This window comes from Brugia malayi (genome assembly GCF_000002995.4).
Source record: "Brugia malayi strain FR3 genome assembly, contig: Bm_v4_ChrX_scaffold_001, whole genome shotgun sequence".
In the NCBI taxonomy this organism is placed as follows: domain Eukaryota; kingdom Metazoa; phylum Nematoda; class Chromadorea; order Rhabditida; family Onchocercidae; genus Brugia; species Brugia malayi.
The window spans coordinates 12,701,857-12,717,575 of NW_025062479.1; the positions used below are offsets into that span (position 1 = coordinate 12,701,857).

Genomic DNA, 15,719 nt, shown 5'->3' on the forward strand with positions numbered 1-15,719 from the left:
CGGTCTGTAGTGTCCTCTTTGAAGGGTAACAAGGTGCCGTATCTCTCCTGCTGATATCAGAATACTCGCTTCTTGCTGTCTAAGATGTACTTTCTCGAAAGGTGCATGTAATTGCTTACATCCATATTTTGTTTTTTTTTTTTTTTTTCGGACCTGTCATGCATATGTCTAGAAAAGGTACATCTTCTTGCTATCTCATTGACATGAAATATTCGGTGATTCTGTTTTGTAAATTTAAGTCAAGTTGAGGACAACTTTCTCATTTCCTTGGATATTTCGTAATACTTCTGACATAGGAATAGTTGTTAACTCATTGAAATTTGTGAAATATATCATATTTAATACTTCAGGGATTTACAACCAGCAGATGAATAGGTGAATAAATTCGGAAAAGGGGCTACCAATTTGCTAGTTTAGTTCTTACTGTCCAACATACACGGACATCATTAGTATCCCACGCATATCATCGTGCTATCCATCCCAAGTGGTACTAATTTAGTGGTAAGAAAGCTTCAAATATTTCGTGTCCAGTTTGACATTAATTTGACCACACTGATGACAACCAGGGAAAAGTGGTAACATTAAAAAGCATGCTTTTCCGAATACTATTTATTGAATTTTGTTCATGTACCGCTAGATGAAGCTATAACAAATGGAGTAAACTCATCAGTACTTTTTTCTATTCACTCTGAAAATGTCCCGCAAAATAATTTCATAATTGGTATATAAGAGATTTAGTCAAACTTTTACACTTTCCATCACACGTTTCTTGTCACTATGTTGCTTTTCTACTATCCGGTCACCTGTTCGTCAAAAAAAAAAAAAAAAAAAAATAAGGTATTTGAGGTAGGTTTTTGTAGGCTACTGGGCTGAAACCTAGGGTAGCTCACTATGTGCACTCTTGGCCAGCAGTACTAAACCCAAATCCTGGACCATTCGGATTATCCTTTAATGTAAAATATCACACATAGAAATTGATATAAGGTGATAATATCTGTAGGAGAAATGTTTTTGTTTTTTCAAAACTAATATTCAAAACAATTTTAATTTGAAATTCTTTTCGAAATTTCCCACAGAACTTACCCTGCTTAGTTTGTTTTGACAACTCCCGAGAGATGCCAATTTGAATTTATCCAACTATTTATCATAACTTTAAAAAATTTTTAATTTGAATACAGGCTATAACGCCTTAGAACAAGTTTTCCTTTAGAATTAGGAAATCTGCTAAGGTTTTCACTTTTATCAGATTTCATGTATTATTCCTTATAAGCGAGACTAATCTGGACAAAATTAAGGCCAGTAAACTTGCAGAAAGCATTTATTATGATTGATAACAGTAAGTACTCGTAACCATGAAGCAATTGTTTATAGTCCCAAAGACAGCAACCAAATTAGTCTTTTTAGCCTCTTCGGGTTTTCTGGAATGAGCGCATCACTACTATCCAGGTTGGAAACAGCAGAAACATCATGCGACCGCACCATGCTGCTTGATGAACTTCGTGCCACTACGGTCGAATCTCCGGATCGCATAGCTCCATTCATGCATTTCATTCAAAGTGCATTCACTGATCTTTCGCGTCCAATTCGAATTTTGGCTTATCAATGTGCACTGAATTACATCTCCTCGAATCCATCTGTACAATTTTTTGTTATTTTGAAATCTGTTATTGCTGGTCGTTTCTTTTCAGGAGAAAGCTATTTTATCAATTTCACCTGCAGTTTATTAGTATATCTAGACCTTTGTTGTTTGCACCAGAAATGCAAATTCAAAAAATGAATAACACTAATAATTTATTGCCATTAATTAGCAAAAGAAATTGGGAATTAGCGTGTGCTCTATCCCTTTTCGTTAATAGTAATAAATGAAATTAAAATTCAAGAGTCTTTTATAATGCTTCGTTTCTTATAGATGAGTGTTCATTTCATGAGCGCTTACTCTGTCGCGTTGTTACACAGAAGTGCCGATATCAGCCTGCACGCGTTATCATTTCTGTCAGAATTCATAACCGCATCTCGATGTAATTTCCTTTAATATAAAATTAGAAAATTAGTAGTTGACAGACAGCAATTATCAACTAAGTTTAAATGGAATGCTTATACAGTTAGCATCATTGAAAAAGCTGTTGTTAATAGGACTGAGTCTAGCTTGCAGTCAAAGACATCTTCGTTAATTGTATATGCATCACATGGCATTAATTTCTCATATAATTACCAACACTCAAAGAACAACATCGGGCAACCCATACGTTTTGTTTTCTCGACATCAATTTTACCGTCCTGTCAAGTGAATGAAAATCAGATAATTATTATGCAGTGTACATAAATTTGTTTACAGGCATTTCAGGAAATTTACTTAGTGCCGCAGCTATCGCCGCCAATCGATGGCCGTCACCAGAATCGGTGACCGATCTTTCACGTGCAGTAACAGCATGTGCTAATTTTCGATGCGCTGATCTAGAAGAAAATAACAATTCCCAGGCTATGAAATGATTCTCATCTCTCAATTTAGTTGTTCTTATCTTTTTTAAATTGTGAGAAGAAAGTGTTTATACGTAATGGAATGTTTATATGTTTCTCTCGCAATAGGAAATTTAAATTTAAAAAAATGTACATATTTAATTAAGTTTAACGTCATCAACAACTTTTGGTGAGCAAAAATCCACATAACAGTTTTTTATCACGGAAGCTTTGTCAGTAAAACGTCACTACTGAATATTCACTGAAGTTTACTGATAGAATTATTAAATTCATCCTCGTTAATGTCGTAATTTTCGAAAAATTTCCCAAGCCTAAACCATTTGTTGAAAGCACCAATATCAATGATATCATCATATCGCTTCCACCACCACCGCCTCAGAATAGAATTTCGATTCTCATACAAGCATACCTGCAATGCAGGAATATGGTAAACAATATAGCAAATTTTAAAGAAAGTTTGTTGATTACTCTTAGGATGAAGCTTTTTATCTTTTTTTGCCATCCTTCAATTTGAGGAGATAAATCCAACTGTTTTCTGAATTCACGGATCTCAAATTTTCCTTATATGATCGTTTTAGTAACTGTTTTTATCATAGGCATCCCGTCGCTTTTACTTATCAGTAAGATATCTCATTTCTGCTGCGGCATTGTATTTGACATACTACATATCTCACTTCCCCCTTCCAGAACTCTCGAAGACCTTATCCCAATGTTAATAGTGTTTGGTTAATTAAACTTAATACTTATGGTCAATACTCTTTCATAATGAAATAACAATAAACGAGACAGGAGAGATTCTAAAAGAAATTGCAACGGAATATCATAACGCCATCACGGACAAAACAAAATAAAATAAATGAAACAGTGAAGTGGTGTCTTACGTCATCACACTCAGGTAGTATGATGAGGATGGAAAATAGAATGCAATCAATAAGTTTGAGTCGATTTTGATCTACATACAGTGTACGTGATGCAATTTCATCGTCCGCCGTTTTACTGTGTATTGAATTTGGTACAAGCACCATTTGTCTCCTTTTTTCCACCAACGAATTGAGCATATCTCTGTAAGAAAATTACTGAAATGTCAAAATGAATAAAAATTTCTTCAGCAAACTTAGCGTAGAAACCTCGTCTTACCGAAATGCATGCAACTGTGTACGCGATAAATGTAAATAAGTCAGCTATTAAAATAACTATATAAATGTGAAAACTACATAACATCGGAAGAAGATGTAAACTGAAACTGAAAGGAATCTGGAAACTTCGACAATGCGCATCATTCTTGGCTTATTTTCAGGACATCAACCACGATGGCAAACGTTAAAATGTGCGTATGAAATGTGCACTATACACGGACGTACACTACCTTTCATTCGGATTAGTTTTATAAGCATAAAATGCACTTCCAAATGGCAATAGCTTCATTGCCGTTATAATCGGTCTCCTTTTCGCATCTTTCAACAAATCTTCAACGACCACCAGGTAGTCATTTCCGACCATTTTCCAATAGTCAATGAACGTGAAACACCATCGTTTCAGGAATGCCATTAGTCGTCAGTTAAATAAAATCCTGAAAAGTCTTTCGTATGGAATGACTCAACAATTTTCCTATTTACTTATCCTCAACTGATTTAAACATTTAGAAAAGGGATGGCTATTACCATTCTTTTACACTTAATAATTCTGAAGCCAAAAGAGAAAGAGTGGGAGTTCGAGATTCCACTCAAACTTCTCTCAGTCATTCGATTCTGTTTCGTAAAATGGTCCAGCAGGTTACGTGGACACGCGAAGAGTCTAATATAAGGATGAAGCGAGTACCGATCTATTTGCTGATTTCATTTTAACGGACTCTATACTCAAGAAGTGATTACTGCAAAAAAGTTGTCATCGACCACGAAATACCAATCGGACTTAATGCTCTACCAACTTTATGGAAAGGGTGGCCTCATTTTGTTGGCCACGGGATGCGTTACGTAGTAAGCCAGGCGTATCAAGGCATTTCCATCCTGAATGTACCACTTTTTTATCCACGGTGCCTAGTGTGAGTGATTGTTCGGGATTTGTGAGAATAAAGAATAAGGTTTTTCAGCTACCACCGGAAATATGCCGGTAATAAACAACGAAAATACATCAATTTCTTTCTTTTCTTGACATCAGTTTTTCGTCTTTCAGAAAGGGATTTAAGTGCGGGCTAATATTACACTTTTCATGCGACGTTTTCTCACACAGCTGATTAGTCCGAAAGTGAATAACATCGAGAAACGACTACTTCAACTAATTCACTATGATATCATTTCATTAACACGTTCTTTCAAAAAATCAGTGTTTGTATTACTGTTAATTAGAACTAACAAAAACCATTATGCCTTACTAATGATGGATATATTTGAGGTAGAGGAGCAGTCGGTAAGTTAAGACGTTTAGCAAGTTCATAGCGCTTGGTAAATCGAAAGCATTTAGTTTTAGAACGTTTGGCGTGTTCGATGGGATATCTAGATTAAAAGCTTTAGGGAACTGGTTTTAGCAATACTTTTCGGAGGACTTATAGCTTGTCTTAAAAAAGAATGAGAAAGTCCTGAATGACTGTTGGATGCAAAGTTTCCAACTACCTTGGACGAGTTGTAGCGGGCAACTTTCTTGTGTATCAGTTTTATTTGATATTAGTAAGCGAAACTCTGATGGTATAATTAAAACAATATTTGTGTGTTTCAAGACACCTTTTTCTTCATTTCCACATTGCTCCAGTAGAGAAGAAACTGAACAAAAATTATGCCATTTAATAAAGCTGCAATAATGTAAGTGATAACCATCAGCTGGTCACCCGTTTCTTTTAAGGAAGTAAATATTCGAGCCAAACATCCTGCGAATTGGAGAAATACTGAGATCACTGATAGTTGGCCAGTATTCTGTCGCTGGTAGTTTGCCCGAATTTGTAAAAACTGAAAGGAAAATATGTGAAGCTGTGAATAAAACAAATGATGTGTATTATCAGAATTATTCAGCCAATCTTGGCAAGTTATTCCAGGAAAGACATAACTGCGCCGTATCATTTATCCACCCATCTTAAGGGCTTTATAGCGGACATCCTGCCATAGTGCTTTTTCAGTTAGTCTACAGCGTCCAAAGGTCTGCTTTGCATTGCCTTGACATTATTATCGTTGGATTTTGCGTTGGGGTATATGGTATGTCTCATGTAACAGTTTCCAAATAGCTATGTGCAAGAGAAATGTTGAAGCGATAAATTGAGTGATTCGACTTGATTCATATAATTAATTATTGAACGATGTCTATTAACACAACTGTCACTTTCATACTGATGCATTATATAACGTAGCCAAAGACGTAATAGCATTCCACTAGCAAGCAGGCATTCAGAAATTAACAAATATTCATTTAAATCTTACTTTGGCAACAATAACAACTGGGATACTAATAGCTTGAAGCAACGCAAGAACGTCAGTTGGGATATATTCACCCATTACTGCACAACTAATTGTCCAGCAAAATGCAAGAAATACTGCTGCGTAAGCTTGCCGTGATGAAAACCATAAAATCTGGATAATTATTATGACCATTTGGACTGTCACAAAGAATGAATCACCCCACTGACTGAAACGATTCATTCATATGAGTTATATGAATTTAATCTCAAACAGCCTGTCCATAGATTACTGGAATAAATAGACTAAACAATTATTTCTATTAATTTCAGCAATTCTATCCTGTACTTTCCTTATCTTCTTCAACACGAAGAGAATTTACCTTAACACTACATAATTTGAAATAATGGGAAATATTTCAGATGATATCGATTCTTATCAAATGATGTTGGACTCACTAACAGTGTTTCAGAAGAATAATCAACATAATCAACAATGTACATTTCCCTTTATGAATTATCTGTTTCAATAAATACTGTTCCTAGCGCTGCTCTGCGGAACTAAATTGTAAGACGGATTTACAAGCCTACACAATTAAAAGTAACCAAAATGGAAATTAGAAATAAACAAACACGAAAACATATCCCTTAGCGTAACTATAAGATGTTACTGCAAAACAGGCAAAGAATCCCAACAACTGCGATAACAATGAAATCCCTTCACCCGACTGTGCAAACTGAATTTTCAAAATTTGTGGTATGAATAGAAGCAATGACATAACAGTTATACCAAGTCCAAGCAGTCGCGACATAAGCATCGATACACATTCCTCTGCAATTTTCCTGATTGGATAACTGACTGATTCATAAAAATTCATTACGGTTTATAAAGTAAGTTCTACCATCGATGCTTAGATAGTACAAAGTGAGCAGAAAAAGTGACATTTGTACTGATTTATCGCAGTTCAGAATTAGCAAAGCTTATCTGACAGGCGACCTCTCTAAACTATTTCTCATTAATCTGTCGAAGTCCACTGTTAAGTTACAATGGTGACAAATTTTAGATGCATTAACAGTTACACTATCTGCTGGTGGTTCCTTTGTATTGCTATATAAAAAAAAGTAAACAGGTGTTTCCAGGACAGTACCTGTCAAGGGCATAGGTATCAAAGACTTACGATGAAGGAGGTTATATTTCAGAAGCATTATTTCGTAACATCGATTTGGAAATACGAAATGCAATAATTGATCAGTTTTTGAAATAATTAGATTCTTCATCACTTTTGAACTATTAACTAAAAATAGGATAGATAAAATGTCATATACCAAATATCAGTCTGATTTTAATTCAACTAAATTCCGCATCACCATCTGGATTTCCATGTCTAATAATTACTACGATATCTCGCCCCCATTTTTTACGAGTTTTCCACGATTTCACTACGAAATCTCTTAATATTTAAAAAATTCTCTTAACTGCTGACATAACAGATTCAGAAATCCATCAATTTGAAATTAAAATTTACTGTTCCAATCAGTGTTGATATATAACGTCACCACGAACAGAATCACGGCGACAAACGAAATGTCATTAGGCAATAAGTAATTTTTGTCGTTAAATCACAATTCCACGGAAATTTTTGGGAAATTGCGATTATTAGATGCAATATTAAACTACAATACTCGAAATATAGCATGAAAATATAAATTAGCATAGTAAAAGATCATCACATACACCGTAAAATCACTTCACTGTCAACATATTTAAAATACTGAAAACAAAAAACACTAAACATTTGACATCAGATCAAATAAAAAAGTAACAACATTTGCTACTACCTCTACAGCCGTTGAGAAAAAAATAAACTTTCTCACCATGTATTTAAATACTGAAGTGGACTGAAATTGAAAGCGGCTGGAAATAAAAATTTTGGAACAATTCTAAACTCAAGTAATTTTTAATACTACAAGTTATCACTCATCTGTCTTCTTAAATAGGTATATTCGGTAGGTATTTACTGATTATTATTAAATACTACTACAAAACAGCGACAAAATTCATATACCCATACAATCTATTTTATACATCTCAAAACTTCATAAAAAAAATACAACTGAGAAAAAAAAACAGATCCCGGAAAAAAGAAACTTGTCCTCTCATGCATCCAAATGTTTTTACAGAACTCCTTGCATTCAAACCCTTGACTTTTTCCTCAACATTTGATTCTTATTCAAATACTTGAAATACCTGGAAAATAAAAAAGTGTCTGTTTTACTGCTTTATTCTCCAGATTTTTAAAAATTCAAGTTTCTTCGAAATTTCAATTTCATCTCAAAAAGACAAGTTCAGCACACAGATTTACAATTTCGATTAAATAGATACCTGAAAATTTATAGTCTCTCTGTCAATATTTAAAGCTTTTGCAATCGTTAAAAAATTACCTCCATGTCATCGATTTTAAATGTACCACCCTTCACCAGTTCTGGATTTTGGAATGTTTTACCCGGTAAGGTTGAACCTTTTATCAATTCATCCACAATATATATTGCATTCCCACCAATCTACAAAATAAGAATTACGCCAAAAAATTGATTTGTTTCATTCAGTTTTTCAACACTATTTAGTGAAATATAGGGTGCACAATTAGTTATCAGTCTATAAATGATAGCTAGTTAAAGACAGGATGATAGATGAATCTTGGTTAATGAAAAAATTCAAACACTTGCTCAAGCAATTAAAAAAATTAGTCAATTCACGATACAAAAAATACGTTTCAAGTCATAATTCTAAAATGGCCGTACAATAAAATAAGCAAATTTTCAGAACCACGGAGCATATGTTTTTGAAACTGTAGTATGCTGCATATATAAATGATACAAAAAGGTGAACTTTAGAAAACGTACCATTAAAACAGTAGGCTCTCGACCACACGGAGCAGCCATAAAACATTCTGCTTGATTTTCTTTCCAATCATATTTATTCACTTGATTATTATCGTCTAAATTCCAAACAAACGAAAGACCACCGCCAAAGTATTTTCCATTCCCACGCTCACATGTCTTTATTCGATTTCCCCACGGTTCGTCACAGAAAGCTCCCAAAATTTCACTTTTATCAGTCTTGATAATTAACAACGTTGATTCCGCTTCATCGATCCTACAAAAGCTGAATTTTAGCTGTGATGATAATCTTACGCTAACATCTTTATGTGTTGTGGTTTTTTTTTAGAACTTAAACAATTTCATACTGAAAATAAAATATCCGCTCACTTTGTCCACAAACGATAGAATGAGGTCCCATCATCGCAAAGATGGTAAATCAGCATCGGAGTTTTGAGTTGATATTTTTCCGGCAAATAACACATTAATTTAAAGGCAGTTTCTGATGAAATGATGCTTGAAATAAAGGGCTTTATATACATGGCTGGTAAATCAACCACTGGAAGATCAGGACCCTCTGACTTCAAAATCTGAAAACCATCACCAAAACTATCAAGTCACTTCTCGCCATAAAATTCCCAAAAAAATGTGCTGTAATTAGCTGAACTAAAAAATATATAACGGTTATATGAAAATGACATTATTTGCGAATAAAATGGAGAAGGTATAAGTACTGTTAGTTTAACATTGAGACACTTTTATGCAGAGCACGTAAAAGAAAAAAAAAAAAAAAACAAAAAGATGCAGTAATCTTCGTTCCCTTTACTTTTATGATAATGAAATATTTTAAAAGGTTGTAGTTTCATTTCTTCACTGCGACTAGTTGTTAAAAAAAGCAATTGTCTTGCTTGGTTCATTAAAATGAGATTATTTCGTCTAATCATCGATTTAGATGGTAGTACTTGTTTCCTACTTCGTACGGGGATTTTCTTTAAGCTTTTTAGTTTAGCAGGAAAGTTAAGAGGACATGCTCAAGGTTAATCAAATTCAGTGACAATTCCAGTTTGAAAAAACAGCCAAACTTAGCTCTGTATTTATACTAATTCTGCTCCTCAGTGGCACCAGTAACTTTCTGTCTAAAATACGCCGTAATCAACCATAGAAAAAAGTGCAGAAACTATTTTACTTACGATAAAAAAAAAAAAAAAAAATCTACCATTTTCTCATACTTGTCCTGAAAACGAGTAATTTTTGTACCACTAAAATTCCGAATCTTTATAGCGGCTTCGAGTAAAACCGTAACAGAAATATTTTGATGTTTTACGCTCTGAACAATCCTTTCCGCAAATAAATCAATCCGTTCTTGGCAAGTTTTGTCCGTCAAATCGTCAGGCATCTGAAGATAAAGGCTTTTTTAAGAACCATAAATTGTAGTCCTAAAAATTCTCAACATGTCAAATAAAGTGGAACATACAAATATGGTTAAGTTAAAAGTTTAAAGAAAATTTACAAAATTGTAATAGGATTCTTCAATATGCAATTTATCATCTCACAGTTTCCGAACAGCTGCCGAGGAGTTCACTGGGAAATATCAACAAAACTTTATCATTAATTCTACAATTTCTATGGAAATATAAAATATATAAAACCAACTTTGATGTTTTTGTGCCAAATGTTAAGCAATATGATGGCAACTCTCATTAATACTTTGCTCCCTTCATATAAGTAGCAATCAATAACACAAATTAAATGTTCAAACGGCAAGGCGCAAAATATCCATTTTGGCCAACTTTGCAAAGCACTTGCCAAAATGTTTTCGTCAGACGACCCAATCCAATTTTTCAATGTTTTATAAACTGCTGTCTGAAAAGAAAAACTAAAATGTAGCTGTTTTCTAAAGTTCGACGCCTTCAATTAACAACAATCTAATAAATAAGCGAAGTGACTACATAATTTGTCACCAGTAATTTTTAACGAAAGTAATCAGGAAAAACTAAGGGAAAAAAAATGGTTCTCAAAAAAAAAAAGGAGAACAGTTTGAGAAATGTTAAGGCTTGAATATCTAAGTCGGTTCTAACAACAAAATGTCTTAGATAATCAAGAAGAGAGAAAAAAGGGTGGGGAAAGCATACCTTGTGGACTTTTATAAGTGCAAGCAGTGTGTACCCCGTAGCCTTACTTGCCAAAGCAGAACATTTCATGTAATTTGAATGATTTTTAAGGATCCAAAAAACACATGCATATGCATCGTCCTCACTCATATAATGCAAACATAATGCAAGTATAGGTTGCATCAACTATAAGAAAGAGCCACAATTACAAAAAATGCTGAGAATAAATAAAACCATTTTATTATAGTTTGATTGAAATATTTTCAAAAACACCGATTAGTGTGGAACAAATATGTTAAGTAAGTCAAAAAATAATATAAAATAAATAAAAATCAATCTAACACTAACCGGTGCATAATTTAATGTCGGGATTGTAGCATCTAAAGCACGAATGAGACGATGTAGTGCTTTTAAGCCATCTGCATTTAATTCATAACATTCATGTATAGTATCCGAAGATTGCAGAAAACGAGCTTTTGGTGGAAAATGCCCTAAACAAACCTAAATTAATTTTTTAGATTCATACCTTTCAAAAGTCTAACCAGCTCTTAATAGACTGTAATAAGAACAAGAGGTTTTTTAAAAACATTATGCTTCTCTGTTTACCAACATGATACTGATACCTTTGCTGCACAAATTTCTGCATTTTGCATGCCTTAACCTTAGCAACTCAAAATAGACAGGATAATAGCAATAAAATCGTATGAAAAAATTACCAACGTTCTCTTCCCATCCATCAGATTCATAACTAACTTTGTGTGCATTAAAGTCTGGATTGTTTAATTTACAGATTTCTTGCCATAAATTTGCTCGTATCCTGTGTCCTATTGGCCAGTTTGTTTTTCGAAGCATCTTTTTTATCTAAAATCAAGAACAAAATTGAAATCACAACACAATATCACATAATTTTTGATGAATTGTGTACAGTAAACATTAAATAGGGGCTCAGAGCTTGCTACCTTTCAATGTCAACATCTTTCAGTTTTCATTTAGCTCATGCCTAGTTGAATCATTATCAATGATTGTTTGATCTTTGTTTACTGCTCACATCGATGCTCTTACTTCATCAGGTCGATTCCGGTGTAGAATTTGTCGAATTAATTTAATACTGCCATATGACTCATCGTAATTAACAATAATGATACGAGCATAATTCGTGAATGTTTCCTGCAGACAGAATGCTATGTGCAAAGATGTTTGATCTAAATTTCATATATAAATTGGATTTACTAAGATTAGAGGTAACGGCTTTACATTATCAATGTTACTGATGTAAAACATAAGTACTTAATATTTCAATTCATATCTACCACTAAGAGTAATGATTTAATTCATATCTACTACCAGATTATTTCATGGATTAACTAACTATGCCGCATTACAGTTTTATTTTCCAGAGACTAATATTTAGCCAGTTATAGTTGTTAAATTTATTGGAAAGGATTTATGAATAGATATGAAATAAACCCATAAGGCAAATCAATATTCCAAAATTAACTCAATAATTTTCAAACAGAAATTGAATTTCGATTCACTTGATACTGAGTTGTCAACTATGAATACAATAAAAAGCTTGCCTCACGAGATTCGTGAAACAATGACTGTCTCACTTCCTCGCAGACCGCCACTTCGTCACCTCTTAGAAACTTCACGAACTGTTCACGTTTATTCAAAGGCAAATGAAGTGAACGTCTTAATCGACCACTCAACCGCGAAAGAAACGATGTACTTGACTCAGTGCGTTGTAAGACCAATGGCGTCAGCGTTATAGGTGTTGTTGGAAGTTCTATGCTACTGGGCCCAGCTCCATCATCCTCAACATCTGGCAATGAAGTCATGGCGGACGTTGTGGGTAAAGAAAAGAACGATGCTTGTTCCTTATCTCTAACCTCTTCAGCAGTCGTATGCGCATCTGAAATGAGCAAAATACTTGTTGATCGATTAGGAAATGGCCTCTTCCAACTGGGAAACCTATAATGTGGAGAAAAGAAGCTTTCAGTATGCTTTTTTCTATAAATAATTTGTTTGTATTACAGCCGAGTATATGTTTGAAAAGATTTTCAAAAGCAGTATTTCCGATGAATCCTAAGACTACACTGCCTTTATGATATAATCTCTATTCTGGACTATTCGGAAACAAGCATTAGGAGTCCTTAATTAAAAAATTGATTGGTAAGTCCTACAATGACTGTAACCTAGTTATTCACTACATTAATCTGTATTAGGATCAGAACTGTAAAATATGCAGGCTAGATCCTGATCCATAAAGAAGAATGGATAGGATAATAAACTGATGATACTGATCGATAAGGAGGAAAACAAAAAGCTGAAAGACTCGTTTCCGTTCCCTTTTTTTTCACGATTCCATTCACTTCTTTCATGACCCAGTAATTTGCAAGATAGGATATGGTTAAGGTAACAAAGATCGTTTTTGAACGGGCAAAAAACGAAGAATTCCTGAGAGAAAGACATCTTAACATCATAATCGTAAATGTCATATATATACCTATTTTATTTCGCTTGACGATATGCTAGGAAACTTAATTACGATGTGACACTAAATTCCTGAAGAAACCTAATGACAGCCGTGAAAAACTGTACACTCGAAAGTTTCAATTAGGATTTCAATTAGAATACGTTACCACATAGAACTACCTAGAATCCTAATATTAAAAATTTGAACGTTTGAAATGAATCTTGACATTTTAGAAAACCGGGAAAATAATAGTTGTAAGGAAAAATGTTAGAATAAAAATTTTGATAACGTCCAAAAGCTCGAAAAAATTAGTAAAAATTAATATTTTTGACCAATTATTCAGTAGAAGTTAAATCCCTCTCTTTCTTCCCATCCTTACCTCCCCCCAGAGGCAAAAAACTAATACGTGATCTTCAAAATTGTTAAACCAAAAAAGAACTTACCCTAAAAGATGATCGATGGGATAATCCACTTTAAAAGAGTAGGAAGAAAGGCATTGTTTTACCTGTCATTTTTTTCGTATTAATCGATTTCCTGCGCTTGACAAATGATTGATACAAGTTATCCCAGGTGCTACGATGAAATACAATCAAGCTGCTACGATAAAATGATCTCATCGTGGAGCTACTGTGATCTCCTGACATTTGACCACCAAACAAACATAGACAAAAATTTGAAACCGTTCTCCCTTCTTTCTTCCTTTTTGTCTGCTACTGTCCACACTCCTTGTTCAATTTCTGCAATAAGTATTTGAAGAATTTAGTAGCAAATGAAACACAATGTGTAAATATTTTCAGGTTAAAATTTTCCACAAAAAGTAAAAACTTGAGAAACCCGTTCAACAAGTCTTCATCCGTCAACTTATTCTCGCTCCTTTTCTCTATTTTCCATTTTCAGTCCCTTGTACCTTTACCCAACTGTTTTTTAACTTCATCTTTACTTCCTCGTATAAACCTATCTACGGCATTTCCATACATTTTAATGAAACATGATAATGGTCCAAGCGTTAAAAAAAATACTAAAAGTTCGATGATCAATGGAAAATGCTAAAAGGCACTAAATTTGAAGTCCGAGTGCTATTTCTTACCTACAGGTCAGTACGAAAATTATTACAGCAGTAGAATACCATCAGCATACCAATTTCATTTCAGCCGACGATGGAATGGAATAAAAGTAGGTACATGCTTGGTTTCATCAATGTAATTACATGTCGAAAACCATATAAAGATTGCTCCAGTCTCGACTTATCATTTCTAGTACCATATTTCTTCATCGTCTTCACCAAGAATAAGGCGCTCCCATACCAAACGAGTAATGCACGTGATCCACAATTAGATCTCCATATTTGTTTTAATACTATTATTTGCACATATTTTTCCACAGAAATCTATAGTACACCACAAATTCAAACTTATTACCTAATCTGAACCAAATTTCTTACAGTTCTCAGTTTTTGTAATGAATCTCACATATTCCACCTAGCACATATTTTGCTGGTGGATCTATCGACAAGTCTGCTCAGATATTAAGTAAATCACAAAAATTATTCATATTTTCCCAAAATCATTTAAGAAACGATAATCAGTGTTGAATTTCTCGAAAAAAAAACTGAAAAATAGAAATGTTTTCATCGTTATCAGAAGGAAAAGAAAAAAACGGGACGTACTTTGTAATATCTTATTGGTTGATAACCCAAAAGTGGTCGGTACTGTAATAATGCCATTTAAAAAACAGGGTGCCATTATAAGGCCATCGATCGAATATTATTGTGAAGGACACTGATGGTAACGACTGATCAATTGTTGAAGACTAGAAAGTTAATGATCATTTCCAAAGCACATAAATCATCCTATTTTCTCCAAAGGCATTGTTTTTAACACAACAAACAGTCGCCGATCTTTGTCCTTCTGTCAGTATCAACACATTGCTGCAATGAAATTTACAGGTTGTTCGGAAATTCCTACATTGCTTTAATCCTAGACCTGATTTCGATGAGAAAGCTCCCCGACCGCCTTAATCTACGGATTCATTTCGAACATGAATAGATCATTTTCTCTTTGTCTCAAATCACTGCTAATCGAATCACTCATATTCAAACTACCTAAATTATCCTCCCATTTAGTTTACACTCCCACTATTTCCTCGCCCACTTGATAATGTTATGCCGTTTGGATGGATAATAACATAACAGAAATTCACTTAATACTGAACTTTCTTGATAGAATGGAAAAAAAATGAGTGGAAAAAATTCAAGTAAAATAAGAAAATACGATACAAATATGTCATTACACTGAACTAATCTTTTATGATTAAAAGATATTTAATTCACAAAAAAGTCCGATTTGGACATTTTATCGTAATGACAGAGTACTAATCCTCACAAATTTTAGATAAG

General features: G+C 33.8%; 4 protein-coding genes across 8 annotated transcripts; 1 reads left to right on the top strand and 3 right to left on the bottom strand.

Annotated features, from left to right (window-relative positions):
• Positions 1-1,423: 1,423 nt before the first annotated feature.
• On the top strand, positions 1,424-2,490 carry Bm443 (Uncharacterized protein; the record flags this gene model as incomplete). 2 transcript variants are annotated; one of them, XM_001897544.2, is made up of 3 exons in its annotated part: positions 1,424-1,636; positions 1,910-2,018; positions 2,336-2,490. In XM_001897544.2, the coding sequence occupies 3 exons, from the start codon at positions 1,424-1,426 to the stop codon at positions 2,488-2,490; spliced, it is 477 nt and encodes a 158-aa protein (XP_001897579.1). The 2 variants fall into 2 exon arrangements, with proteins under 2 accessions (XP_001897579.1, XP_042930579.1); XM_043074645.1 differs by having other exon boundaries at positions 2,345-2,346.
• A 226-nt stretch (positions 2,491-2,716) lies between these two features.
• Positions 2,717-4,026, bottom strand: Bm5207 (Uncharacterized protein; the record flags this gene model as incomplete). Of its 3 annotated transcripts, none has more annotated exons than XM_001897543.2 (3): positions 2,717-2,887; positions 3,360-3,540; positions 3,845-4,026. In XM_001897543.2, the coding sequence occupies 3 exons, from the start codon at positions 4,024-4,026 to the stop codon at positions 2,717-2,719; spliced, it is 534 nt and encodes a 177-aa protein (XP_001897578.1). The 3 variants fall into 3 exon arrangements, with proteins under 3 accessions (XP_001897578.1, XP_042930580.1, XP_042930581.1); XM_043074647.1 differs by having other exon boundaries at positions 2,854-2,887; positions 3,439-3,540; XM_043074646.1 differs by lacking the exon at positions 3,845-4,026 and having other exon boundaries at positions 3,360-3,536.
• Positions 4,027-5,186: 1,160 nt separating this feature from the next.
• Bm3915 (Uncharacterized protein) lies at positions 5,187-7,135 on the bottom strand (the record flags this gene model as incomplete). 2 transcript variants are annotated; one of them, XM_001897542.2, is made up of 4 exons in its annotated part: positions 5,187-5,417; positions 5,883-6,087; positions 6,491-6,689; positions 7,036-7,135. In XM_001897542.2, 4 exons carry the CDS (start codon positions 7,133-7,135, stop codon positions 5,187-5,189), a joined length of 735 nt encoding a protein of 244 aa, XP_001897577.1. The 2 variants fall into 2 exon arrangements, with proteins under 2 accessions (XP_001897577.1, XP_042930582.1); XM_043074648.1 differs by lacking the exon at positions 7,036-7,135 and having other exon boundaries at positions 6,491-6,675.
• Positions 7,136-8,084: 949 nt separating this feature from the next.
• Bma-tbc-7 (Uncharacterized protein) lies at positions 8,085-15,047 on the bottom strand (the record flags this gene model as incomplete). The annotated part of the gene is made up of 15 exons (XM_043074649.1): positions 8,085-8,105; positions 8,300-8,419; positions 8,762-9,014; positions 9,128-9,327; positions 9,954-10,133; positions 10,391-10,600; positions 10,870-11,034; positions 11,197-11,339; positions 11,565-11,709; positions 11,911-12,015; positions 12,426-12,760; positions 13,830-13,961; positions 14,232-14,370; positions 14,532-14,711; positions 14,991-15,047. 15 exons carry the CDS (start codon positions 15,045-15,047, stop codon positions 8,085-8,087), a joined length of 2,385 nt encoding a protein of 794 aa, XP_042930583.1.
• Positions 15,048-15,719: the final 672 nt, after the last annotated feature.